This window comes from Agelaius phoeniceus, chromosome 21 (assembly GCF_051311805.1).
Source record: "Agelaius phoeniceus isolate bAgePho1 chromosome 21, bAgePho1.hap1, whole genome shotgun sequence".
NCBI lineage: Eukaryota > Metazoa > Chordata > Aves > Passeriformes > Icteridae > Agelaius > Agelaius phoeniceus.
In genome coordinates, this window is record NC_135285.1 from 3,864,838 (window position 1) to 3,886,438 (window position 21,601).

General features: G+C 51.0%; 2 protein-coding genes across 2 annotated transcripts in view; one reads left to right on the plus strand and one right to left on the minus strand.

The window, feature by feature from the left end:
* Nucleotides 1-21,601, minus strand: part of ASTN2 (astrotactin 2) — a 354,581-nt gene that overhangs the window by 101,692 nt on the left and 231,288 nt on the right. The gene's annotated exons all lie outside the window — the stretch shown is intronic.
* On the plus strand, nucleotides 8,636-16,404 carry TRIM32 (tripartite motif containing 32). Its single transcript, XM_054646418.2, has 2 exons — nucleotides 8,636-8,689; nucleotides 11,516-16,404. Exon 2 carries the CDS (start codon nucleotides 11,583-11,585, stop codon nucleotides 13,524-13,526), a length of 1,944 nt encoding a protein of 647 aa, XP_054502393.1. The 5' UTR covers nucleotides 8,636-8,689; nucleotides 11,516-11,582; the 3' UTR covers nucleotides 13,527-16,404.

Below are 21,601 nucleotides of genomic sequence, written 5' to 3' on the forward strand. Positions count from 1 at the left end.
TGGTCACTCCTTGGAAGTGTGAGCTTTTCCAGACAAGCACATCTAAACTACAGAACTGATTGGTCTTCTCTTTTCTAACTCATGTTCTTCTTTTTTCTAACTTGCATATCCACTTTCTGTGCTCCAAAATGGGACAAAATCACCTCAGTGTATCTTCTCTGCCCAAGAGAAAGGTCCTCAAAGGGACCAGGCCAAGGAGCTGAATGCCCTTTTTCCCACCCTAACACCAGGCCCCTCTAGTCCTTGTGGTTCTCAGGTCACTCTTGTGGGTGACATTATCCAGGGCAGTGAAATGGATCCAAAGAGGCTGCAAAAGGACTTCATGGAGGGATGGAGCCCCTTGGCAGTGAGGAAAAGCAGGCATGAGAACCAACTCAGTGCTTGGGGAATAGATGGAGGCATTACCAAAACCAAACTGCCAACACTGCTTTCAGGAAACAGTCAGGCCTTTGAAACCCACTGGGAAACCTCCTGGTGGTCTTAAGCACAAGGGAATAAACCTGGAGAACCTTTACTTTGTTCTGTGCTCCTCCAAACACTTGCTAAGGCCAAGGGAAGCATCACACTTGAGCAAAGGTTCCAATGTCTGCCCTGTACACTTCCGTTTAAATTCTTTGTCTGTAGCTGGGTTGACCCAAGAAGGCCCAACTTTTATAACCTGGTGACAGACCTACAGAAGAAAAGGTTTTCTTCATCTTATGGCTGTTGCCTCTAGCAACAAATTCCCAGTCCTGAGAGGAGCAGAAGAGGAGCAAGGGTTGTCTCAGCACGCTGGGCTTGCAGTGACATGCAGCTGATCTGGCAAGGCACAAGCCATTTGGAAATCCAAGTAAACAGCATTCATTCATGACTCCCAGAGCCCTCAGGGTAGGGACAGCCCTTCCCTGCTGTCTGGCTGTCAGGGAACACTTCTGTGCACAGGATCAAAGCCGGCACGGGGAGAACGAGCAAATTCCAACCAACCTGTGTTTTAGTGGAATAGAAGGGGAGCAGTTGCTAAGATAAATTAAAAGAAGGTTGCAGAGAGATGTTTCAGCATCTAGGGAGACACTGGTGTACACAGACATGGGAAACAGGAGTTGGAGCTGCTTCTTGGAGAGATCATTTTCTGGAAGATCAGCTCCAGGCAACTTCAAGCCTCATAAGGGAAAGGCATGAAGCCTTGAAAAACAGGGTGGCAGAGAAAGAAGGAATTTATAAGGGGATACCACGAGCCTCTTCTCATTTGTCACTAAGAGTAGCATCTTCTAACATCACTACTGAAGTATGTGTAGAAGAGAAAGGAGACAATTACACTTCTGGGCTGCAAAGCTTCTTCACCAGAGCTGAAGCAACTTTAGAGACCCTTCATGGAGAAGGAAGTTTTGGAGCCATTCTTTAAGGGAGGACATGAACACAGGGCTGAAAAGACAGTGGAATCAGTTATCTCATGGCTGGCAATAGGATATCAAACCTTCCTTCTGAATTATTTGCCTTATAGCTAAGAATTATAGATCACTATAATCCAACCAGTGGGAACAAAGCCATTTCAGGAGCAGCAGTGCTCAGGTGGAGCTGCACAGATGAAGGCCCAGAGTTCTGAAAATGAGGCAAGGTAGAAAACTGTGAGCAGAGCAGCTGCCCTTCCCCAGCAGCCATGGGCTCAGTGACAGATAAACCACAGAGCTGGGTGATTCATGGCAGACCTGTGAGCAGAGCAGGCTTCATGGCTGAGGTGCAATTGGCTGGCTGCAGTTAATCCTCTTTAGAACAGATCCCAGCTGCACTGGGGAAAAGGATTCCTTTGCAGACTGACAAAGATCCATGGTTTTCCCTTGTTTGAGGGCTCTGGGTACAACTCCAAAGGAGGAAAATGAAATAGGACCAGGGTTAGCAGAGGGAAACTGGCTGCATTGTCAAATTGCCAGCTCTCATCCAAACACTTAGATGGCATCAGCACTGGATGGCAATTCCTGGTAGCTTTTGTGGGATGTGCTTGGGGTGCTTACACACAGCCCTAACAAAATAATCCTCCTGTTTCTGCTACTGGAACTTATCTGGGAGCAGCAGCAGCACACCCTGCTTGTGAGCCAGCTCCTCCAGAGCCAGAGACAGACAATGAGGAGGAGATGCTCCTCATCTGCTTGCTCAGGTGCCTCATCCCTAGAAAGCTGGAGGTTTCCTTGCTGGACTTCCCTCTCAGCCCACCACTCAGGGCATCTCACAGAGGAGGTTTTCAGATCTGAGAGGTAATTTCCCCCAAAACCACACACCTGTACCTGCCATTGCAACTATAGCCTGGGAAGATGGAATTGGGGTCCCTCAGTTTCCCCCTGCCCTACATCTGACATGAGTTTTGGTTCTCTCTTCAGTTCCCTGCATGCAAGGAGAGGGCTCAGCAGTGAACTGGAGAAGCCCAACAAGTTCTTGTAGGCTCAGCCTGGTTTTTATTGCCTAAATAGAACAGGATAACCTCCCAGGACACTCCTGCAAAGCCTCTGCTTCACTCCTGGGGGAGGGCTTTGCAGGTAACCCCTGCCAGGATGCTCCCAAGGTCCTTTCTGGGAAGAGGAGGAGGCTCAGCTGCAGCAGTGAGGATATGGGGATCCCTTATCAGCCCCTGACTCTGAGCATGCTGTCACTAACACTGCTGGCAACTCAGCTCAACCCTGGCAACATCTGTGTGGGAGCAGAGAGCCTCAGATGCAGTTGGACACATCATGGCAACTTGTGGGAGTTTTAGTTTGTTTGTCTGAAATATGGGTTTAAAAAAGAACCAAAAAAAAAAACCCAAAACACAAAAACCAACCAACCAAATAAACACACAACTACCACAACCAAACAAATAAAATAACAGCTTTGTGTCAGGCATCAGGCCTTGTGTAAGGAAGGGAGAATGAGCAGAACAGGGTGTGCAGAGGTACTGTTTGCCTGCTGGGATGCCTGGCTCTGTTTCTGGGCTCCACCAGGATTTTACAATCCTATAACACGAGGTGTGTGCATGCACAAAGGGGTCCCTGCTCAGGATGCAGCAGCTGCTGATGTGGGAAAATGCTTCCAGCATTACCAGCAGCACCTCCTGGTGCCTGGACATGAGGGAGCAGGGGAACACCACCACTACAACAAAAACAACAGCATAATGCCTAATTTGTACTGGAGTGCTGTCCTGTCCTGAGAGCTCCCAGGAGAAGATGGGTTTCCTAGTGGCTCAGCATTTCATACAACACCTCTTCCAAAAGATCCCCAGGTCATCCCAAAACTGGGAACCATTCCACTTGCCACAAGAATGCAGCTATATCAGGGCTAGGAAGTGATATCTCCTGAAGAGCAGAAATGTTTGGAACAAGGACAGGAGAAGGCTCTCCAGCTGGAGTTGTAGAGGGAACAGTGGGAACAGACCCAGGTAGGGATTCCTACAGGCTCAGCAGGTTAACCCCACCAACACCAACAGGCTGCTCAGCTGGGATTGATTCAGGAACTGGGATTTGCATTTTATGCAAGGAAGAGGGAATTCTGGTCCACCTTCCCCATACAGCACCCTTCACTGGACAGACCTAGTGCCACCACAGGTGGGACAGTGGGGACTTGTGGCCAGGACTCACCCACTGACACAGGCTGCCTGTTTATCACCTGGTGGAATAATACTTTTTTTGCTGGCAAATCCATCCAAAGGGAGTTAGAAAGGAAATCAATAGATGTGTTTGCCTGGGAATTTCTCCTGCACTGAGATACTGTCAGTGCAGTGGCCAGCAGGTCTGTGAAGAGCTTGGATAAATTTAAGAGCCTGTTGTTAGTGATGGCAAACACTGCTGAGGCTGTGAGGAAAGCATGGGCACAGTGTCCAGGGGAGTGAGTCTGGCACATCCATCCACGTGTGCAGGAAGGATGGGACAGGACAAGAGGGCAGAGAGCTGGGTTAGATGGGTTATCAGTAATAAATTCTTCTTAATGAGGGTGGGCAGGCCCTGGCACAGGGTGCCCAGAGCAGCTGGGGCTGCCCCTGGATCCCTGGCAGTGCCCAAGGCCAGGCTGGACAGGGCTGGGAGCACCTGGGACAGTGGGAGGTGTCCCTGCCATGGCAGGGGTGGCACTGGATGGGATTTAAGGTCCCTTCCAACCCAAACCATTCTAGGATGAGGGGGAAACACCACCCCAGCCAAACCACCAAACAACCACCGACACCCCAGTCCTGGAGCTCAGCAGGTGACCCCTGCCAGGATGCTCCCAAGGTCCTTTCTGGGAAGAGGAGGAGACTCGGCTGTGGGTTGGGCAGGGGATTGCTCCCGAGGAACTGCTGGGCGACTTTTGGGACTCGGGGCCCGAAACCCCGTGGGAATGCCACAGCCATGCGCTCAGTCGGGGGTTGCGGGATGCGGGGCTCGGGACAGGCACTGCGGGGTCCCTGCGGGGCTGTCCGGCCGTCCCTCCCCGCGGCGGGGTCCCGGCCATGCCCGAGCCGGTCCGTGGGGCCCTGCTGCCCTCTCGTGGCACCGCGGCGGGACGGCGCTGGGATCCCGGCACCGGGAACACCGTCCCGGCTTTGGCAACAGTGTCCAGGCTTTGGGAACAGTGTCCAGGCTTCGGGAACATCATCCTGGCTTCGGGAACACCGTCCCGGCTTTGGGAACACCGTCCTGGCATCGGGAACACCGTCCCGGCTTCGGGAACATCATCCTGGCTTCGGGAACAGTGTCCAGGCTTTGGGAACACCATCCTGGCTTCGGGAACACCGTCCCGGCTTTGGGAACAGCGTCCCGGCTTTGGGAACACCATCCTGGCTTCGGGAACACCGTCCCGGCTTTGGGAACAGCGTCCAGACTTCAGGAACACCGTCCCGGCTTCGGGAACATCATCCTGGCTTTGGGAACACCATCCCGGCTTTGGGAACATCATCCCAGCACAGGCACACTGTCCCGGCTTTGGGAACACCATCCTGGCATGCAGCACACGATTGCGGCTTTGGGAACACCATCCCAGTGTGCCAAACACCATCCTGGCATGGGCACACCATCCCAGGTTACAGCACACCATCCTGGCATGGGCACACCATCCCAGGATGCAGCACACCATCCCAGCACACACACCATCCCAGCACACACAGCATCCTGGCATGGGCACACCATCCCAGCACACACACCATCCCAGCACACACACCATCCTGGCATGGGCACACCATCCCAGCACACACACCATCCCAGGTTACAGCACACCATCCTGGCATGGGCACACCATCCCAGCACACACAGCATCCCCCACATCCTGCTGCCCTCGCCCCGTGGCCCCTCCATGCCACTCACAGGGTCTCATCCTTCCATCCTCAGCCCAGCCTTGGGGAGAGCAGTGCAGCACAGTGAATGTGCAACAGCCCCTGGGTGTCGGTGCTTGATAAACTCCCAAGTGTGAGGCTCTGTGATCTGTTTTGATCTCCTGATTATAGAATGTTTCTAGAATATGGAGTGGACCTTAAAACATCATCCTGTTCCAACCCCATGCCATGGGATGGGATGTCTCCCACTAGACTAAGTTGCCCCAAGCCCCATCCAACCTTGCTTTGAGCATGTCCAGGAATGGAGCAGCCACAACCTCCCTGGGAAACCTGTGCCAGTGCCCCACCATCCTTACAATAATAAAACTTCTTCTCAATATCTAATCTAAATTTCCCTGTTTCAGTTTGTATCCATAACTCCTTGTCCTGCCACCACAGTTCCTGGGGAAGGGTACCTTTATGTCCACACTGCCTCTGCACCTCTCCACACCCTCTCTCCCTGATGATGCTGTGCTCCCAGCTGATTAACCAAACTCAATTAAACACAATCCTAAGGTCCAACACCAAGGTGTGAACAGTGAGCTGCACCACTGTGCTTGTGACTGGTGCCACGTGTGACCCCTGGCCTGCCACAGCCTCACTGCCCTGGGAATGATCCCAAAGGTGTCCCCTTGTGCAGGCTGCCCTAGAACAGAGGCTGGACAGAGCTAAAGAATAAAGCAGGGATTTATTCAAAGCCTCCATGGATCCACCTTGGGCAGCACAAGAGCCCAGCCAGGGCTGCACCCAAGATGAACCAAAATGGCCCCAAAATGCACGGCCGGGCACGGGGTCTCTCCCTGGGATCAGTTCTGCTCCATTTGCATCTTGCAGTTCATTGTCCCTTTCCAGCTTTAGCCCCTGCAGTCCCACCCTGCTTGTTTTTCTCTCTCCAGCCCACGGGGTTTGTGCTCTTGGGCTGAGATTTGGGTCATTTGTCCTTGGTGCCCAGCTGGAGCAGGAATTGTGTCCCTGCTCTGTGCACAGAGCTCAGCATCCCCTGATGTGAAGCTCAGACCCACACACTAAAGCAGCACAGAATCTGAAAATATGAAAGCTGAAACCTGAGGCATCACCAGCAAAGAGAATCTGGGGGCAGATCATCTCTGCTGCCTGCAGGCTGGACAGGCAGGATCTCACCTCAGCTTCAGATAAGACATTTACACACTTGCAAGCCCGAGGCATTAAGAAAAAAAAGAGCTCTCAGAGACCTCTGATAACCCTCTGTAAAAGGGGATTTCGAAAGTATCCCCTGCAACACAGCTTTGGCAAAGGAGCTTTGGCAGGGTGACCAGGGTCCCAGGCTGGACAACTTTCCTATCCTTCCTTGTCATGTAGGGTCCCCATACTGGCACATGATGGATAACATCATCAGCAGGTCATTGTCACCTCTAATTAAATCCAGAGAGTCCTTTGTTTTCTCCCCAGGATACATTGAATGATTATTTCCTATTTCGACCATTGTTTTTTCCTCACCCTGCTCATTTTCAGGTGTGGGTGGCCTCCCAAGATCTGCCAGACCACCCTGGTTTCAATGTTTACATCCATTTTTCTTCCCCATAGATCAGGGACTGAAAGAGTATTTCCCTGGTGAGGCCAGGAACTGGGAGTGAACCCTGTGTCCTCTCCCTGGGCACAGCAACACCCTCAGCGAGCCACTGGGGCTTGAAACAGGGGACTCAGTTAAAAAAAAAAAAAAAGAAATCTCACTCATTTTCTTCTGCAACCCTGGCCAGGCTTTGCATCTGCTCCTGCTGCCTCTGAGTGCACCCACTGCCCACACTGCTGATCCCTGCAGCTCCAGGGATGTAGATCCCTTCCAAATGAACAAATCTTTTCTAAACAAAGTGGAAAAAACCCACCAAGAGCAGCAGAAGGTGGCCAGACTTGCTGCATTATGCAAGCACTTCCTTCAGCACAGGTCAGAGCGGCTGGAGCAGGTGAGCAGTGGAAAAGTGCTGCAGGCAGAGAGGCCAATGGAGGGATTTTGGGAAATGGTTAAACTGAGGGCTTGCCTCTTCCCCAGGCACTGAATTCCTGCCAGGCTGAGCCTCCAGAGCTCCAGCTGCAGGTCAGCCCTGGGCTGAGCACGAGATGCTGCTGCCTGTGGCAGGGGGAAGTGAAGGACACGGTTCCTGTGGCTTCCCCTGATCCCAAAGGAAGCCCCAAGCCCTGGCGCTCCTCAGTCTGCTCTGCAGCCCCACAGGGTCACAGCACAGGGGTGTCCCTGCCATCCCTAAAGCAGATTCATGACATGCAAGCAAAGATGGGGCTGGAATGGGGTCGGTGCTCCTGATGGTGACACTGGCTTCATGAAACATGGGGCACAGCCTGATGGTGACACTGGCTTCAGGAAACAGGGGACAGAGCCTGATCAGGAAACATGGGGCACAGTCTGATGGTGACACTGGCCTCAGGAAACAGGGGACAGAGCCTGATGGTGACACTGGCTTCAGGAAACACAGGCAGAACCTGATGGTGACACTGGCTTCAGGAAACAGGGGACAGAGCCTGATGGTGATTCTGGCTTCAGGAAACACAGGGCACAGCCTGATGGTGACACTGGCTTCACGAAACAGGGGGCACAGCCCAGCCATAGGCCAGTGGCCACATCCCTGCCTCTGGCTACCACTGCTCAGAGCTGCAGCTGTACCCAATAGTCCTTTTGTGCTGGAGCCTGCAGGCTACTCCAAGGCATGGTATGGAACAAGAAATACATGTTTTCAGTAGGTGATGTAAAAGCTATCAAACACCTGCTGGGGAAGGGGAAAAGGAGAGAAAAAGGGGAAAAGGGGAGGGGGAAAGGAAAAGGGAAGGGAAATGAGAAGGGAATGCAAGGCAAGGCAAGGGAAATAGAAAAGGAAGGGAAAGGAGAAGAATGGAGAAAGGAGAAGGAAAGGGAAGGGAAGGGAAGGGAAGGGAAGGGAAGGGAAGGGAAGGGAAAGGAAGGGAAGGGAAAGGTGAAAGAGAAAGGGAAGGGGCTCATCCTGCAACAGCTTTGCCTGATCAGGGAAAGGGCAGTGAATAACTCGCACGTGCCGAAATGACACATAACAGCCGGATTAAACAAAAAAAACCAAAAATAAACCCCAATCAAACAACCAAAAAAAAAAAAAAAATCCGAAAAGACATTCCTGCTTTCCCTTTGTTACTTTTAACCTTTCCTTTCACCACGAGCCGCAGCACAGGCCCGGCAGACCGAGCTCCATCCCGCGGCCCGTCCCCTGCGCCGCAGCCCCCCTGTACCGGTGCCGGTGTCGCGGTCCCCCCGGTGTCCCCCCGGTGTCCCTCCCCCATCCCACAGCCAGCCCCGGACTCCAACTCCCGGCAGGCCCCGCGGGCGCGCTCACGTGACGCGCGGCGCGCGGCGCACGCCGGGAGCGGCGCGGCCCGGAGCGGCGGCAGGTGAGGAGCGCGCGCGGGGCCGCGGCGGCGGCGGCGCCCCCTGCAGGGCGGGGCGGGCACGGCGGGACCCCCGGGCGGGCGGCGTGAGGGGACGGGCGGGACGGGATGGGGATGGAAGGGAATGGCATGGAGGGGATGGAATGGAATGGAATGGAGGCGATGGAAGGGGGGCACCGGGCCGCGCCCCGCCGCGCTGAGCGGTAGGAGCGAGGGGGCCGCCTCGCCCCGTCCCCCCCCCGGCAGCAGCGGCAGAGGGGGCCCGCACCGAGCCTCTCCCGCCCCGCTGCCATTGAGCCAGCACGGCCGCGGGCACACGGAGCTGGGCGTGTGCTCTGTGCGGTCAGACAGCAGCACCGGGCACTCACTCCATGGCCGCCCCATCCCTGCAGTGCCCAGGGCCGGGCTGGCCGGGCTGGTGGAACGTGTTCCCCATGGCAGGGCTACGATCATGCCAACGTTAAGGTCCTTCCAACCAAACCCTTGGATTTTTCAGTGAAAACCCCCCCAACGCGTTCCCCCTGCCCACGGCCAGGGTTCGATCAGGCCAAGGTTAAGGTCCTTCCAACCAAACCCTTGGATTTTTCACTGAAACCCCCCCCAAACCGAGGGGTTGTCCTGCTGGTTTTGTTGTTGTGATAACTCCTGTCAGCGGCGCTTATTTTGTAGCATTACCCCATTATTTTCCCTCATTAATGGCACGAGCTCTGAATTACAAGTGAAGCCGGTGTTCTCACCGCAAGCGCTCACTAAAAACTACCGGGTGACAAGAGAAACCACGGCAGGAAATTTCTTCCGAATGAAAGGAAACCAAACTGGCATAATTCACGGGTTTATGGCTTGATCCTCAGCTGAGGCTTTCTGTAATACCCTGCTCTGCGTCAGAGGAACTGCCCCGGGAGGGACCGACATGCAAGAACAACTCGCTGTTAAGGAAACTTCCATGGAGGCACAGCCGAGTGTGAGAGGGAGATAAAAGGAAAAAATAATGTCCCATTACTGAGGGCATGCTGACATTCTGATAAAGGGGGTTATATATGAAAAGAATGTCATACAAATCAGCTCTCTAAAAGCCCAACCTGACTTAAAATCCCATCTGCCGTTGTTCTTTAATGAAAATACTTGTTTTAAAGGCAGCTTTTAATGTAACTCAGTATTTGGTGCCTGTGCTGCTCCCTTGTCCTTCCCTAAGCCAGTCTTTTGACGTGTTTCCAAGGAAAGTACGAATAATGAACCTGGTATCCTGTGTTTCATTTTTAAAAACCATTTTAAATCATAGATTTTTCCTCCCTCAGAGCAAGGTTTCTGTTCTCCATGGCAGTGCCCAGGTTTCTGCTTCCCCAGGGCCAGGGCCATGCTACTCAACCTGCCACTGTTGAGCTGATCCCAGCATGGTGCCAGGAGATTCTGCCATGCCACTGAATCCCTTCCTGAAATACAGGCTTTAATGATTCCGAACTGCAGCTGACAAATTAAAATTAGGGGGCTTTCTTTTCTGTATGAGCATAAAGAACTTTTCTTCCTTGCAGCTGTTTTTCTGCACAGGAGCACACAGCAAACTGAAATACATAGAATCTTTCCCAAAGAGAAAGGCAGCAGGCCCAGCAGGGAAGTGAGAATGCTGTGTGCATGCAGCCATTGCTCAGAGAGAGCTGTGTGTTCACATCCCTCTGCCACTGTCTCTTCATTTCAAAGACTTCACTACTTCCTTCTCCTCCTCCTCTTCCCTAGGAGAAAGGTTTTCTTCCCTATTTTTTAGTGGCTAAGCAGTACAATAACAAAGGATTTGAAACCCAGTCTAGTGAATAATAACTTAATGATGTGAGCCCTGTTCTGTTCCTTTTGAATGGATGGCTGCTTTGGCAGGAGAGCTGCTGGGATCTGCTCCCTGCTGGGAGGGATGTGAGGGTGGAGAAACCTGGATTGAAGCTGAACAGCAACCAGAGTGGTGTAAAACTGAACCAGGGGACAAGAACGAGGTCAACATTGTGAGATTGTGAAACGAGGAGAAATTAAATGCAGTTAAGCTGAGTTCAGGAGCTAATAGTGAACACTGGGAGTATGTTTGGAGTTCAGATGTTTGGAGTTGTCTGTTAGCTCCATTATTGCTAATACCTGCCTGAGCTGTGTTTAATTGGCATGAAGCATGGTGCAGCATGGCAGAGGTTACTGAGATGCACTGGCATCAAACCTTCTCTGTGTGTTTTCAGTGTGCACAGTCACCCCCAGAACGAGCAGAAGCTGACAGAGCATTCCTGCTACTTTCACTTCCTCTATGAAAGCAAATGTATGAAACCTTGAAAATGTGTTTTGGCTCTCTAGCAAAGCAGAGTGAACCAGGCACATTCATTTTGTTGGTATCTGATGTCACATCTGAATGCAGGTCTCCAGAGGTGATCTATTAATGTCCTAAAGCATCGCACCATCTGGTTCCTTCTTTGATGTGCAGCATTTTGAATGCCTGGTTTAATCTCCCTGGGTTTCAGTAAATTATGTAAACTCAGAGGCTTGGCAGCAGGAGATGGGCGCCATGAGGAGATGATTCAGTCATCAATATCTACTGGGCTTCCATATTGGTGCCATTACACTTCTTTCAATGCTACTTTACAAATTTTGCAAGTGAATAATTCATCGCACTGGGAGCTGCAAGTTAGTTTTGAAATTTGCCCACCCTGAGATTAGCTATGACTAATCTTTCCTTCCCAACATGGAAAACCTAACTGGGTTTCTTTTTCTGCAGGGTTAGGCGATAAGTCAGAAATAAATTGCATTTATACATAACTGCTGGTGGTGACATAAATCACATTTCCCTTTTTTCTTCCTGGACAGAATCAGAGCACCTTGGAATAGATGTGAGCACAAGGCACTGTGCTGGATAGAGCTGCCTTGGAGCACCATGGCTGCCGCCCCTTATCTCAACTCGGACGCGCTGCGAGAGGTCCTGGAGTGCCCCATCTGCATGGAGTCCTTCACCGAGGAGCACCTGAGGCCCAAACTGCTGCACTGTGGGCACACCATCTGCAAGCAGTGCCTGGAGAAGCTCCTGGCAAACAGCATCAACGGGATCCGGTGCCCCTTCTGCAGCAAGATCACGCGGATCACCAGCTTGGCTCAGCTCACCGACAACCTCACGGTGCTGAAGATCATCGACACGGCCGGCCTGGGGGAAGTGGTGGGACTCCTCATGTGCAAGGTCTGCGGGAGGAGGCTGCCAAGACACTTTTGCAAGAGCTGTAGCTTGGTTTTGTGTGAGCCGTGCAAGGAGGCTTCGCACGTGCCCCCAGGACACAGAGTCATGGCTATCAAAGAGGCTGCTGAGGAGCGTAGGAGGGAATTTGGAACGAGGCTTGCCAGGCTTCGGGAGCTCATGGGTGATCTGCAGAAAAGGAAAGCTGCTCTGGAGGATGTTTCAAGAGACCTGCAATCCAGATACAAAGCGGTTCTGCAGGAGTACAGCAAAGAGGAGCGCAAGATCCAGGAAGAACTGGCCAGGTCACGCAAGTTCTTCACCACCTCTTTGACTGAAGTGGAGAAGATAAATAACCAGGTGATGGAAGAGCAGGCTTACCTGCTGAATTTAGCAGAAGTGCAGATAATGTCTCGCTGTGACTATTTCCTTGCCAAAATAAAGCAGGGGGATATAGCTCTCCTGGAGGAGGCAGGGGATGAGGAAGAGCCAGAACTGACAAACACTCTCCCGAGGGAGCTGACTCTCCAAGAGGTGGAACTCCTTAAGGTGAGCCACGTGGGACCACTGCAGATCGGGCAGGTGGTGAAGAAACCCCGCACCGTTAACGTGGAGGAATCCCTCATGGAAAACGCAGCATCCTCCTTTGTACCATTTAGGGAGCCTGACCTGGTGCAGGAGGAGCCCAGCTGCACGCCCCATTCCTCGCCGGCCAAGCCAAGGATGCCAGAAGCAGCCACCAGCATCCAGCAGTGTTCCTTCATCAAGAAGATGGGCTCCAAGGGCAGCCTGCCAGGGATGTTCAACCTCCCTGTGAGCCTGCACGTCACCAGCCAAGGGGAGGTGCTCGTGGCAGACCGGGGCAACTTCCGAATCCAGGTTTTTACCCGCAAGGGCTTCCTGAAGGAGATCCGCCGGAGCCCCAGCGGCATCGACAGCTTCGTGCTGAGTTTCCTTGGAGCCGACCTGCCCAACTTGACCCCTCTTTCCGTCACCATGAACTGCCACGGGCTGATTGGCGTGACAGACAGCTACGACAACTCTGTCAAGGTGTACACCATGGACGGCCACTGCGTGGCGTGTCACCGCAGCCAGCTGAGCAAGCCCTGGGGCATCGCCGCGCTGCCCTCGGGCCAGTTCGTGGTCACCGACGTGGAAGGGGGCAAGCTCTGGTGCTTCACCGTGGACCGTGGCGTGGGGGTGGTAAAGTACAGCTGCCTGTGCAGTGCTGTGCGCCCCAAGTTTGTCACCTGCGACGCTGAAGGGACCATTTACTTCACTCAGGGGCTGGGGCTCAACCTGGAGAACCGGCAGTACGAGCACCACTTGGAAGGAGGCTTCTCCATCGGCTCCGTCGGCCCGGATGGGCAGCTGGGACGCCAGATCAGCCATTTCTTCTCTGAGAATGAGGATTTCAGGTGCATTGCCGGGATGTGCGTTGATTCCAGGGGAGACCTGATCGTGGCTGACAGCAGTCGTAAGGAAATCCTGCATTTTCCTAAAGGAGGCGGCTACAACATCCTGATCCGGGAGGGACTCACCTGCCCCGTGGGTATTGCTGTTACTCCCAAAGGGCAGCTGCTGGTGCTGGACTGTTGGGATCATTGCATTAAGATCTACAGTTACCACCAGAGAAGATACTCCACCCCTTAAAGGCTTGGTTGCAAGCAAAGCCTGTCTTGGCAGTGGAGATTTTTGCAGCCTCCTTGCAATCCAACGGGAACCAGTGTCAAGCCTTCAGGAAGATTGTGCCATAGCTGAAGGAGATTTGGCATAGAGGTCATCATGTTCTGTGTTTAGAAACAAAATAGCTTTTGTGGTGGTGGTGGTGGTCTGCTTTTTCTTCTTCTTTTTTATATAAAATCCCTACAAATAAGAACAAGCGCGATGGAAAGGATCCATCCCTTGCAGTCTTGGTTCTTGTGACTAGGCACTCCATAAACCTCTTCACCTCCTTATGCCACACATCTCCTACACTTCCAGCTTCAACCATTGTGTCTTTCTTTGTGCCATAAACACTGACTGACTGCTCTAAATCACCTTCCCTTAGAGAACTAGCAGAGGCAATCCTGTGGCACTTGCAAGGAACTGGGTAGCAGTTGTCTGGGCAACTCCTAGAGAGAGCAATTTGTGCTTGCAGCACTGCATAAAACGAAATGGCCACTTCAGCTGCACGGAGATGAAGCTTTGCTTCCACCCTGACGAGGCAGGGTTGTCTCTCCCATTTTTCTGGTGTTCAGGAGATTGCCCCGTCGTGCCATTTGTGAATTGTGTCTGTTCTGTGTGAAGTGAGTACTGTGCAATCGTGGGAGACCGAGCTGAGCCAGGAAATTGCCCTCTTTATTCCTGAGTTGTAAGAAGACAGGGGTTTTATTACTAATCAGAGTTCTGCTAGATAGAAGGGGGTAAAAAGGGAGGGGGCTGGAGAAAAAAAAGAAAAAGAGGGGAAATCTAGGGTTGCTATTTACTGTTGTTTTATTATTAAATGTGTCCTGGAAACTCTCTTTGGAAGGTCTATCTGGTATCTAAAACTTCCTGGGGAAGGGGGGAAGAGCTGGGGGAAAAAGACTGGGAGATTGTAGGAAATGAGATTAAATGCAACATATTGTATGTTCACCTGCACTTCACTACTCTGCATTCCAGACCACTGCATTTAGCAATAGCTTTCCACTCATCTGCACCTCCTCTGTGCAAGTTACTCACTTCTGAGATAAGGATGGGCAGGGGGGGACTATTTCACTTCTGGTTTTTTTAAGGTTTGGAAGCACATCCATTGGTGCACTGCCTTTCTTTCCCTTGCACAGCAAAACATACATTCCTCAGATTTATTTTTTTTTTCTTTTTTATAATTCTTTTTTTCCACGACACCAGCAGGCACCAGCATTTCTGCTCATCAAGGCTTTGGGCCAAATGAAGCACAAAACTGCAGCTGTGTGAACCAAGGCCCCCACAGAGCTGCTCTCCTGGCTGATAAATGTGTACCTCAGTGTGGTGCTGCTCGCCCAGAATAGTTTATTGAAGGAAAGATGCATTTAAATAGGGCACAGTGGTAGCATGTTAATCTGCCACAGATAATAGTTACACTGCAGTGCATTTATTTGTTGCCATCAACAGTGTAGTTGCAAATTTGGGGCCACGACAGACAATATAAAAGCTGATTTTATAGTGGCTGCCATGCTCCAGCAAATTGTTTGCTACTTGTCCTACAACATGTTTGCAACAGGTGATTTTTATTTTTTTTTTTTAGCCCATATACTTTTCCCTGCTGAAACAGCAAAGGGAGACAGGTTGGTGAGCTGCTGCTGCTCTAGCTGAATGTTTGGCAGTTAAAGGGATTGCAGAAAAAATTCTGGAACCAGATTTTGGTGGGATTTGGGTGGTTTTTTTTCCCTCTGTTGTGCTCAGCCAGTGCTGAAGGAGAGAACACACAAACACAGCTGTGTGATGGAACTTCCATCAGGACAGCTTCCAATTTCTCCTGCTATAATGTACTGGAGAAAGCTTGTGGAGAAGGGAGCTGAGACATGAGGTGGTTGGTGGTGCTGAGGCAGCCCAGGGGACCCAGCACCCCTTCCCTCCTGAGCTGCTCCGTGTGCTTGCCAAGGCTACCAGCTTTTACATTGCTATTCACATTCTCTGCTTCTCTTTTGTGGTGGGAGGGGGCAGTTGCCCAAGGCATGTGACAGCAATTTGAGGAGCCTTTCTCATCTTGAATATGTGTTCTGGGGAAGTGATGATGATTACTGGGCTGTGCTGCAGTTCATGACATTGTAACTGAAGGCATTTTTCCAATTTTATGGCAGTGGCAGCTCCTCTCCTTCTGGTTTCTTTTAAACATTTCTCCTGCTTCCAAGAACTGCTCCACACAGGAGACTACTGTGGACCTGAATAATTAAAGCAATATTATCTATGATAATATGTACCTCTGTAATTTTCTGTTCCCGTGGATTTTTTTTTTTTTTTTTTTTTTTTTTAACAAACAGCACAACTACTAGCAATAACATTTCCTGGAGTGCTTGAAAAAAAAATAAAAAATTAAAAGAAAAAATTAAAAGCTGGTGCAGTAAACTGAGCAATTGGTTACTCCAGCCTGTTCCTGGTTACAGAGTTCAAACAAAGTGTCTGTCATCTGTTTCTCACTCAGAGGATTAAGAAAAATAACACCACCCTGTGAGGCACTGCTGGGCCAGGACACTGCAGTCAGCGCCTGGGGCTCTGTCTTGCCTGCAGCTCTTCCAGTCTGAGATTTCAAGGAGAAAAGGGAAAAAGAAAATCTGCTGTCCCTCACCCAGGGTCTGCACATCCCCTGAAAAAACTCGACTGAGATGATTTTACAGAGCTCTGCTTGCTGTGGTGCTCCCACACAGTGTCATGATCATCTGCCAAACGAGGTGAAATGGAGTAATTAAGGATTATGTTGAAATAGTTTGGCTCCTGCTCTGTATCTGGAGGAAGAGCTCGTCTGGTCATACGTATGTGTTTGGTTTTTAAAGATTGTGTAATAAAGGAAAAATTGATCCAATTAAAAGTGCATTGCAAACGGCTCATTTTCTTATTAAAACACTTCATCTTCTCCCCTCGGTGGCAGATTGGATTTTACAGCCAGCAGGGATTAGATTGGGAACACAGTGGCTACAAGACCCTTTTATGTGTCAGGTTGCCAAGGAGAAATCTGATCCTGGCAGGCTCGTGGAACTTTCCCTGACACTTCCCTACCCACCTTTATAAACAAATGCTTTGGTTTTGTACCTTAACTCACACTGCCTCAGGGGCAGTATCTCCCTTGTCACCTGATGTTTCAGAAGCCTGGTTTGAGTTCACTGGCTCTGGGAGCTCAGTTATATTTGGGAGCCTGGTCTGCAGGAACCTTTAGTTTTCCTTTCCTAGATGCAATCAGGTGCATTAAGAAAGCTGTAAAGCTACTTTTTAGCTGTTAAAGGACATAATGGGTTTCCCTTATATGTGCTTGGTCAGAAGTAGAACACACAGAATTTCCCTGGTTTTGAGATCTGTCCCTATGTACAACCACTCTATTAACTTTTTAACACTCTTAATTGCTTGGTTTATGTCATTATTTCAAACCCTCAGATTTCAACATTTTGTTCAGAGGAGGTACAAACAATCTAGCTGGTTGTCATGAAATTTAGTTTAAAACAGGTCCTGTGAGTAATCTACTGCCTGTGTCCCTGGCTCATCCATGGTCTGCCAATGGGGGCCTGCGGTGACACAGCCAGGTGAGTGGACACATCAGGAGCCATGGGCTCACCTAGAAAACCTCAGACTTTACACTGTGAGGGTTTAAAACACCTGGGTTTCCTCTGTTTGTAGTCCCCCTCCTTGGAGGCACCAGCTCAGGCTGTTCTTCTGATGTTGCACCACGGCTAAATTATTTTTAGATCAAAACTCTGCCATGGGAGCTGAGCTGGTGAGGAAACCTGCTGTGACTGAGTGTGGGGGTTGTAGCTCAGATGGTGCCAGTGGGGCTGCCAGAGGGGCTCCTGGATGGTCAGCAGGGACATTTCCTCAGCAGGTTTTCCCTTCCCCTCCCTTTGCAGCCACCTGGCTGATATGGTGAAAGATTTCATCACTTGGGCTCAGCTCAGCTCTTTAAACAGGTATGGATTTCTGGTTTATCAAACATCATTCAACCCTCATGTGGTGCTGTTAGACCTACCCTGTAGCTTTATCACAAGTTCTGATTTCTTAGGGCAGAACAGCTGAGCCATGGACATTGTTCTGGGCAAAACCAGGAGCCAGGGAATGAAGGGATGAGGAGCAGAGCCTGTTCCTCATCAGAGGGTAGAGCTACAAAAGTGAAAATAAAGCCAGATGCTTTGAGTTGTTCCTATTGTATAGCTTAAGTGATTTTTCTGGGTCATTACTCAATGTGAGGATTTAAAGTTATTTCATTTTGCACAACTAATTACTCAACTTGCCTGGCAATTCTGGATTACAATGAGAAGTGCATAAGGTCATTTAGCAGACTTACTCACAGCACATGTTTTAGTCTAAACTAAATTTCATGACAACCAGCTAGATTGTTTGTACCTCCTCTGAACAAAATGTTGAAATCTGAGGGTTTGAAATAATGACATAAACCAAGCAATTAAGAGTGTTAAAAAGGTAATAGAATGGTTGTACATAGGGACAGATCTCAAAACCAGGGAAATTCTGTGTTCTACTTCTGACCAAGCACATATAAGGGAAACCCATTATGTCCTTTAACAGCTAAAAAGTAGCTTTACAGCTTTCTTAATGCACCTGATTGCATCTAGGAAAGGAAAACTAAAGGTTCCTGTGGACTAGTTCAATCTTAATTGTGTTAATGGCAGTATCAGACCTGAAGGGAGACAAATGGAGCCTTGAAAGGACAGGAGGGAGCCACAGGCTTCACTCAGAGGAATATGGACTGCTGTTTTAGCAGAGCTCCAGGCTCTGTCCTTAATTTTGTGAAGGATATTTGTGAAATCTCCTGTCAAAACTGCTGAGTTCACAAGAAAGCATGAAAGCTGTGATCTCTTACAGGTAAATGCAGTTCATGGAGTGTTTTCCAAGAGAAGAGAAGCAAATACTGGGGAGGGCAGGGGGCAGAAAGGCTCAGGGAATGTGACAGGACCTGCCAGAACAGAGCCTCTCCATGGACTATTCCTATAAATGATCGATTACTGAGAGGGAACATGAGCATCTCTCCCATCTGCAGCAGCCACAGGCTGAGCTGGCTGAGCATTCAACATGGCCAGGGAACCTCAGCCAAGGAAACTCTATCTAGAGATCATAGGAAATTCAAGAAAAACAAACATTTCCCTCACTGCAGACCTAGAGTAACCTCAGAGCTGGGCAGTGAAACCCTCTGGATCTCCCCACCCAGGCACACACATCCTGAGCCATCAGCATCCCTTCCTGCTTCCCAGCTGGCCTTCTCCAGTGGGAATAAGCAAACTGCAACAGCTCTTGCAGAAATCTCACCAGGGCTGTCAGATTTTGCTCTCAGAGCAGACCTTCCTCTTCCCTAAGCAAGCTCTTCTTCTCCTCAGCAGCCAGAACGAGGAACCACAGACCAACCAGCTCCCTATGAACTTTTATCAGAGAATGAAGTGGTTCCCAGCAGGGGGATTTGCTGGGTGGAGGGATCACTCTCTTCCCTGATGTACAATTTCTGAGTCTCTGAGGTGGGGTGACTCCCAGCCTCCACCTCCAGGTTTATCATTATGGCACTGTGTGGTGAGGAATGACCCAGTTTGGGTCAGCTGTCCTGGCTGTGTCATCTCCCAGCACCTCATCCACCCCAACCTAGTGACTGTGGGGGCAGAATGGAGAAAAAGAAGAAGTGTGGATGCCATGGAGGCACTGCTGTGCAGCAGCCAGCACTCCAGGGTGTTCTCCACACTGGTTTCTCCAGAAATCCACAGCACCACTGTGACAAAGCTGTTCCCTCCACCCCACCAGGCTCAGCACATTCTTACACACAGCTGGAGCTGGCTGGGCACACCATGTTTGTCCCACCTGCCAAATGAAGGTCCTCACACAACTGCTACCAACTTAATGAGGCACCATCAGTGTTAAATGCTGGCTCCACCAGGGAAGAAAAGCAATGCAGGCTCCCATGGCACAGATCAATGGCTGGGTCCATCTCAAGGTCCCTGCTTGGAGGCCACTCAATGGGTTAAAGCATTGCTTGGCTGCACAGAGCCAGAGAAAGCAGCCCAAAAAATGGGCTTTTAATCCCTCTGCATGAAGTAAAATTGGAGTTTGCTTTGGGGTGCTCACAGACTGAGGCTGCTCCTGTGAGGGAGCCTGGGGGATGCTCCCACTCCTGCCCTGAAGCAGCACAGTGCTGGCTGTGCCACAGCGCTGCCACTGTGCCTCTCTGGCTCTCCATTGCAGGATTCACTCCTGCAAACCCTTGGGAACAGGGGCAGGCTGCTCTGGCACCTCATTTCCCCCCACATCTGCCTGCAGGAGGAAGGGAACACTTGTCAGTGCCCCAGGCAGAGCAGGCTGCCTGCTCTGCGCTGTCCCTGGCCAGAGATGGGTCCCTGTGCCCGCCCTTGGCAGGAGGGACAGCTCTGCAGATCCTGACCCACCTCACAGGCTCTGGGCAGCTCCAGGCCAGCTCAGAGCCAGAGCCTGCCCTGGCACCAGCAGCGTGAGCTTCTCTTCAAAACCATGTTTTCAATTAGGGCTCTACGCACAGATTGTGCCTTTATTGTTGGAGGCCTCCTCCTGAGGCCTGCAGATTGATTTATGAAGTTGATTAAAATATTAAAATAATTCTGTGCAGTGCTGCAAACACCCCGTAATGTGCATTTTTCTCAGAGCTGGTGCTGTTCCAATCAGCTCGAGCCTCTCCTCTCTCCCTCCTCTTGTGACCTGTTTTGTCCACTAACAAATTACAGTTATTCTGGCCCTACTTTTATATTTATTAGAGCTGATGCATATGTGTGCTCACTGAGCAGCTCAGAATGGGCTGGTGAGCAGCAGGGAGCCCGGCAGGCCAGAGCTGTTCTGAGTGGAGAAGGCATCCAGAACTGTCTAGCTGGAGCTATTTATTCCTATCTGCCTTATGTCGCTGGCAAAATGAGGGTAAATCAGTGGAGAAGTTGGGAATAAAATCCATCTACCATGAGCAGCAAGCTCTTTCTCTTGGCTAACTGGAATTTCCCTGGGGCAGAGCCCTGGGTTTCCCCCATGACACTTTCTCTGTCCACAGGCTGATCTTTCCAAGAGTCCTGAACATCCTTAATGTCCTTCCCAGAGCATTTTCTGGCCATCAAAGAGCTGAATACAACACTGGCCACCTCTGCATTGCCCACAGCCCCAAAGTCCAACCTCACTGACCCCACCAGCTACCAAAGCCACAGATGGAGCCATGCACAAACCACAAGGTCAGGGCCAGCACCTGGTGCCCAAATGTTTCACAATCAGGAGTGAAAAGTTCAACTCCAGGCATTGCATGCAACCCCTCAGGGGATCCCTGGGGTTCCATGAGTGCTTTGGTGCTTCACAGGCACTGGGAAAGGATGCTCTGGATGCCCCACAAATGCCAGGGCAGCCAGGCACAGCTCCAGGAATGGGGGCAGGACCCAGGTGGGGAGGGAGGGATCCACCTCAGCCAGCTGCATACCATGGACTAAAAAGGGAAATTATTCTGTCACTGAGGCCCTGTGCCACCCCAGTGGCCCTGAGCCCTGAGCCCCTGCTGCCCCTGACATGGGGGAGGTGGCACTGAAGGAATGGGAGATATTTCACCACCAGGTCAAGCACTGCTCATGTCCCCTCTGGCCCCAGCATCGTGAACAGCAGCAATGCTTGTGCCAGGCCTGGACTGCAGCAGCTGCCTCTCATTCCCACCTCTCATTCTCCTGAGAAACCCTTGTCTGGGTTTGGTTTGGTCCCAGGTGATGGCACTGGGACCATGGGGTCTGCTCCCCAGCAACACATTTGCCCCTGGACTGCAGGAATGTTCCCAAGTGATTAATAACACCATGAGTACATAAACAACCCACCTCCACGTGCCTTCTCCTGCTTAATAGGGGCATTGCTATGGCAAACTTCATTTATCACTATTTAAAACCCAAACAAATGAGCACAGGCTGTTATAAATATGCTTACAAGACCAGCTACACTGGGGAAACAGAGAAGAAAATGAGCCAAGAGCAAGGGAGGTGGTGTGTGGGAGAACACCTCTCTCTGCTGGGTTCCAGGGGGTGAGGCTGCTCCTGGCAGTG